Below are 6,623 nucleotides of genomic sequence, written 5' to 3'. Positions count from 1 at the left end.
TCAGGCTTGAATTTGTTTATATTTCATACTAAATTCCTTAGCGCCTCCCTGTGGACAAACAGGCACATAGCCAGAGGCGGGTCACTGCTTGACTGTTTGTTCATGTAACTTTATAAAACATCACAAACTATATTGAACGACAGCTTTTAAAAAAAAATACAGGACTCGTAATGAACTACGGTTCAGCAAATATTTACTTGACATACGTACTCAATAAAATTGATGTTTTAGTTAAATACGTCACCTGCAATAATGCAGATTGTCTTCCCAGTGTTAGAGTTAATATTAAGGACTACACTGAAAAGATCAAAACCGCTGGAAATAACTACCAAAAAAAAGACAATAAAGGTGATCTATTAATTAAAGGTGATCTATTAATAAAAAATTATTACATTAAAATTGTAAAGAGCGACTTTAAAAATTACTCAACCTACTAACCGGTTGTTAATAGGACTCTAATCTTCTAATGTAAAATATTTTAAACGTAATACTAAATATGTAGCCCTAACATTAATTTGGGGCGTTATAATACTGTTTAATTTTAACAGCATTTAAAAAAAAACAAGTGGCAAACTGTTTGGAAATCGCATATACTCCTGAGGTAACCGTTTTCTTTCATAGTGCAAAAGTCTACTAAATGTTCACTTTTCTTTGGTTGATGCAAAATCTACAGTCCACAGTCATAAACACAAATCAACATTGAAATTCTGAAAATAATCGTGCATTTGAAAACTATGCGACGGAGTTGCCCGATCAGGTGCAGCGAGGAGGCCGCTGCTATTAACACACATGCATACCACGGACCTTTTTTTCTGCATGTCCTGTATCCTGTCCGTTCACCCCATTCCTACGCAAAATGCACGTCTGTCATCCATCGCGATGGTTTTCGGTGCACACTGGATGACAGCCAAAACATCTTGCACGCCATAGTCCTCGTGCTCCACGGGACGCCGGCATGTGACGTCATGGTAAATACCGGATATAAAATACATAGATTTAAAATAATTTTCTTATTGTTTTTGAGCAGTCATGGGGCGCAGACTGATAGGTTTTTTCTGTAACTATGAATATCTCGTTAAATTAAAGTAAATTAAATTAAGTATAGTAAATTTCCCCGCTATGGGATGAATAAAGTTCAATCATCATCATCATCATCATCATCATCATCATCATCATCATTAATCTCGTTAATTATAAAAAATATATATATTAATTTGTTTAGGGGAGGGGCCGAGGCGCTTTAAAGGTGGGCATCCAGAACGAGCCAGCTACTATTTTGGTATTTGTGATGACAGTGAACCACCACAACTCACAGGGGACCACAGTGCCACCAAATGACGCCAAATGATACTTTGGCCGGAGCACAAAGAAGCTAATAAGTTTGTTTTTCAATGATGAACAATGAATTTTTGATTGTGCTAGGGTTCACTCTATGTCACGTGAAAAGTTATAAAATATGAACAAGAAACAGCATGAAAACACACTGAATTATTCATTTCAAATTCAGACCAGATGACGGATGAGGCTACTGTTCAAACTTGAGCCCCAACGATCGTGTCGCCGCTGCAACACTTGCGTGTTACATCTGGTTGTCGTTGTACTGCGGAGCCGAGTACTGATCCTGCATGGCGCCGCTGGCTGCCCCCATGGCGGCCTGCTGGGCAGCCTGCTGGACGTGAGGGTTTTTCCAGGCACCTGTGGTCCACTCCTCCTGCGCTTTGGTCATGCTGCCACCACTCCCACGGTAGAAGTTGTGGATCTGCCACAGAGTAATTTTGCTACTGTCATTGGTTTGAAATAAAACAATCAAAATGCTTTTCTTGCTGCTCGTCCCTTGAAGGCTCGATTTTTAATTTTTCTTTATGCCTGGTGCTAAATGAATGAAGTGGGACTGTGCTATAAAAGAAAAGTGTCACAATCAATCTAAAAAGTTTACTTTTTCACATGTTACCTTAGTGAGGGCGATGAAGGACAGCGAGGCGACGGCGGTGAACATGATGGTAGGCACCAACATAATCAGAGCTATCAAAATATTGTAACTGAAAAAGGAGATAGTGGCCAACCAGCCGCTGAAAGGGAGACAAAAAAAGATTACCTTTCATGCATAAAAATGACTCACGATTTGATATAAGACAATATTATCGCCGTCAGCGCCTACTTGGCCATCTGGACATTAAATGCCCATCATTTAGCTGCCTTCAAAGTAGTGGCGGATAAAAGACTTTGCAGCACTTTGCGCATACAGGTGTGCATCCAAACTGCCCGTGGTGACATTTCTAAAGTTTATGAAGGCTGTCATTTATGGTCATCAGGCCGAATCAGGCGCTCGTTAACGGCAGCTAAAAATCTAATAACAGAGCCATCATAAAACGTCTACGAGGCTAATTCCTAATGGTCCATCACAGTCATGTTAATGGAGATGACAGGCATTGTGACAAAAGCATGTTTCATTGAGGAAAGCAGATTATATGGTCTGCTTTACACATTCTTGGATGACTTATTGCTATACACTAATGGCTAAAGTCATGTGCTTGCAGTGAATGATGTTTAGATTTGTCCTTCGTGTATTTAAAAATTATCAGTGTACATTTTTGGAAATATATTCCTAAAATTTGGTCGCGTGTGCCCTAATTTTATTTATTTATTTATTTATTTATTTATTTATTTATTTATTTATTTATTTATTGATCTGTTATTTTTTATTTTATTTAAATTATAGCTGTATTTTACTTGTTTGAGACTCTAGTTTCATTGTTTATTTACTATAATGTATTTGTTCATTTCATTTGTACTTGTAAAATCTTCATATTAAAATGAATTTACTTATCACTTAAGTTGTCGTTATCATTTTTTTTACTAACAAACTGATCAAATACATTGTAAATTTGAGATAATATACGTTTTTGAACTCCTTAATTATTTTTCTATGATTTTGACATTTTTTTGATGAGGTTGACTCTTACCACACTCCCCATCCCGGGATGCCAATGCTTTGAATGATGCTGATGCCCACTTGAGCCATGAAGACGAAGAAGAAGAGCATGTAGTTGAACGAGCTATCACTCCTGAGGGAGAAATATTATTTCAGAAATGACGCTAATAGTGAAATAATATTACCAGTAAGACAAAATTGATCTACCTGGATATCAATAATATTGAAAACATGCTCAAACAATTTTCTGTCACCCGGTTTTATTATCCCACATTGTCATTCAAATAATGATTTTATTACATATGTATTCATTTTACAATGTGTTTAATCCTGCAGTTGTAATTTGTGTGCAGAAATTGCATCCCCTACCTGAAAGCTTTGTAAATGGGCCGGAACCAGCAGACGTATGAGCAGGGCGTGAACATGAGCAGCCAAATGATTGACAGGCCAAAATTGGTCACGCCCCCTCCTCCGAACATCCATGCAAAGCAGCCCACAAGATTAACTGCCAGCGTGGCGCCGTTTACTAAGAAAAGAGAAAGGAAAGAAACTCCATTGCATAAATCAGTTCATCAATTATCAACACGGTTGGTGGGTTTTGCTTTTCCTTTGACTTTTTAAGGTTTTGTGGGGCCAATTACTCCAAATTATGTCATTGGGTAAAACATCACGAAACTACGCAAGACTTTGCATGCTGCATACTACTGTCATTAGTTTGTGTGTATGTGTGTGTGTGTTTCGTTGTATAATCTTACATACAGTTGCATCACCATTTCAGTGCAAAACTAGCAAAGCCTGAGTATCATTTTTAATGTAACTTTGGCAGTCCAATTGCTGCAGGGAAAAAGCTTTATAGCCGATCTTTTCGCCCTGATTGTTCACGGTGTCATAAAATGATAAAAGCACTACCCCTTAAAAAGTTATATAATTCTATTCCAAAATGCCCCTGCTAACCTCATCAGCTCAAACCAAGACCATCTGCTCAGTCCCTTGTCTCGTTACCAAATTAAAAGAAACACTGTGGACAGGCTATTATTGCAGGAGGGCCCTTGTAAAGTCTCTCCCCTCTTATCACGAGTGGTGAAGACAACAAATCGGGTTGATTAAATCTCTTAAGTGAAGCTCTTGAAAAGCGGACTCACGCATCCACAGGTGGTACATCTTTTTGCACAAGCTGCGGTGTTGCTCGGGGATCTCATCAAAGTCCTGGTAGAAGCATGGCTTGAGCGGAATGAAACCGGGTAGCGGCGGGAAGTTGGGCTCTGCAAAATAGATGTTTGAAACAGAGCAACCACGAGGAATAGCAGAAGAAACATGCATAACATCACCTTCTTCAAATAATGGTACAACTCAAGTATTTGGTTCAGTTTTTTTTCATTATTTTATGAAGGTGCTGATAAGCAAGTTGTTGTATTAGTGCCGTATTGGTACTGACCGGCCATGGTGACGTTCGATGCACTTCCAATCCCGTCGTTTTAGCCTGTCACAACGGAGAGATCCGATACGCAACGCAATTCAATAGGAGACAACGCACAATGGTGTGATACAGGGGTGTCAAACTAATTTTGTCACGGGCCGCATCATAGTCATAGTTTTCTTCGGAAGGCCATTATAACTGTCAACGCCTTATATTATACATTATAAGATATTCAACAAACTAGTTTTTAAAGACTTCTAAAACTGTTCTATTTTAAAAAGATGAATGGTAATTAAAAAATGTAAGCGTTATCTCTATTCTATAAAGTGTAATTTGTCATTTTAGTATCGACACATAAATTTGATGCACAATTTGTCTTCACGGGTCACATAAAATGATGTGACGGGCCGTATAAGGCCCCCGGGCCTTGAGTTTGACACCTACGGTGTGATACCATCCCGCATGGTCGATTTGATGCAGTGCAATGCGGTCAAATACAATAAAATACTAAGTGCAAAAAGAAATCATCTCAAATGTATCTCATCCGAAATGATGAGACAAGACGTGATTAATTCTTCACTCTATGGAATGTATTGAGTGCTATGACTTGTGACTATTGTCGCTGCAGAAGGCGAGAGGAGGTGGGGGGTAAAGAATCAGTTGCTATTAAAGTGATGGAGGCAAAAGGGGCGGGGGTGGGGGGAGGTGACGCCCTCTATTTCATGTTGAAATGTCCCTAATGATAACTACCATGCATCCACACTATATAAGGAAATAGGCCTAAAAAAGAGGGCATTGCAAAGACGACATATGGACAGAGACATAATCTTCTTACCTTCTCTCTTCAGAGAGCAGTTTGCCCGTGTGGTCTCAAACACGTCAGGCGTAAAAAGAAAGATCGCAAAGGGTTGCAGGAATGTGCAGAAAAAAAATTCAATCAGGTATTTAAAGAGAGAAAAGGTTAAGTCAATTATAGTACGTACACCAGATCGTACAGCCTGGTAAAATCCCACGCCTCTGACCTGTCAATCAAGCTTCCTCTCAAAACCATTGGGTGGGATTACAGTATTCTAATCCCTGATGGCACCGCCTCCCTGTCCATGGTTCTGAATATAGTAGATGTAAAGTACCAAAGAGTTTATATTAACACAGAGGACATTTGATCTGCAAAAAATAAAATCTAAACAATTTTAAATAGTCAATTTAAGGTTTGCTCTTTGTATGTGCATATTTCTTCTTCCCAGGCAGTTTTTGTGGAACTGCATTTAATGTATTTATTTATTTAAATTTATCCGAAGATAAAAAATAAAAAACTCTGCAAAATCAGATTTGACACCTTTTATTTATTGTCCTTTAATCTCAGTTTTGAAATAAAATTCTTTTGGTGAAAGATGAATGTCGCCTTTTATTTTTGCATTTTTTTATTCAACAAAATCTATCAAGAAGTTTTTTGTGTGAATTGAACAGTACACCTCTGCATCAAAGTGATTACATCAAACAGGAAGTTTCCTGAAAACACTCCTTGTGACCTTTGAAATCGTATAAACTGCTTTCACACTATTTTAAACCATACTGTGGCAGAAAATTGTAATGACGCCATTTGTCCACGTGAGTTCGCTGTTTTACTGTGAATAAGCTGCCCTTGATTACTACTTGGAGTAATTCAACGTGTGAGCAATAAGAAATGTTGCCTTTACAAACCTATCATAAAGCAAATTAATTCATTCAATAATAACGAAGTTGTACTTTAATATCCTATTTGCAAATGGAAAAAAGTGGCAATCAAATCATTGTTTTCCAGAAATTCCAATACTTAGACCACATAGAGCTTACAACGCCTCAGGGGAATCTCTTTCTTCAAGTGTCTGTCAAATCAAGAATAAAAATAATGTCAAAGGCATTAAATGTGCCATAGACCAAAATTGATGAAAAGAAAAAAAACTGGTGTTATACAAAAGTACAAAGCACTGTAATACATTGACTACATGTAGTCATTAGGCTGCACCACATTAAATTATTCATAGTCATAAGCAAGAGAACCATTATCTCTGCATGGTTACTAACCATTGTGTTAGAATGTATAATTTCAGTCGTACACACTTTTGAGAGTAAAAAAAAAAACTGGCTGCCTAGTCGTCCCTCGTATGAGCCTATGTGTCCCGTCATTGTCTTGGTCGCCATGGAGACGCCTTTCCTCTGGACCAGGCGTACTGTCCGGGGAGAGGTTTGTCCACAGCACCGTTTAAGTGAAAGGTGGTGAAATAACACTCCCAT

At 38.2% G+C, this 6,623-nt stretch overlaps 1 protein-coding gene across 1 annotated transcript; it reads right to left on the bottom strand.

The window, feature by feature from the left end:
* On the bottom strand, positions 1-5,629 carry LOC148400857 (secretory carrier-associated membrane protein 5-like). Its single transcript, XM_088370917.1, has 7 exons — positions 5,185-5,629; positions 4,368-4,412; positions 4,075-4,194; positions 3,302-3,458; positions 2,964-3,065; positions 1,952-2,069; positions 1-1,759 (listed from the first exon to the last, which is right to left on the bottom strand). The coding sequence occupies exons 2-7, from the start codon at positions 4,372-4,374 to the stop codon at positions 1,580-1,582; spliced, it is 684 nt and encodes a 227-aa protein (XP_088227043.1). The 5' UTR covers positions 4,375-4,412; positions 5,185-5,629; the 3' UTR covers positions 1-1,579.
* Positions 5,630-6,623: the final 994 nt, after the last annotated feature.

This window comes from Syngnathus floridae, chromosome 3 (assembly GCF_059516105.1).
Source record: "Syngnathus floridae isolate MCC-2025c chromosome 3, RoL_Sflo_1.0, whole genome shotgun sequence".
Taxonomy (NCBI): domain Eukaryota; kingdom Metazoa; phylum Chordata; class Actinopteri; order Syngnathiformes; family Syngnathidae; genus Syngnathus; species Syngnathus floridae.
This window is presented reverse-complemented; position numbering and strand designations above follow the sequence as displayed.

What these genes read in the sequence shown, in the direction of transcription:
- LOC148400857 (XM_088370917.1), bottom strand. An exon ending in CCCATTTACAAAGCTTTCAG is followed by an intron (nt 3,066 to 3,301) that starts GTAGGGGATGCA and finishes TTTCTCCCTCAG; the next exon opens with GAGTGATAGCTCGTTCAACT. An exon ending in CCTTCATCGCCCTCACTAAG is followed by an intron (nt 1,760 to 1,951) that starts GTAACATGTGAA and finishes ACTCTGTGGCAG; the next exon opens with ATCCACAACTTCTACCGTGG.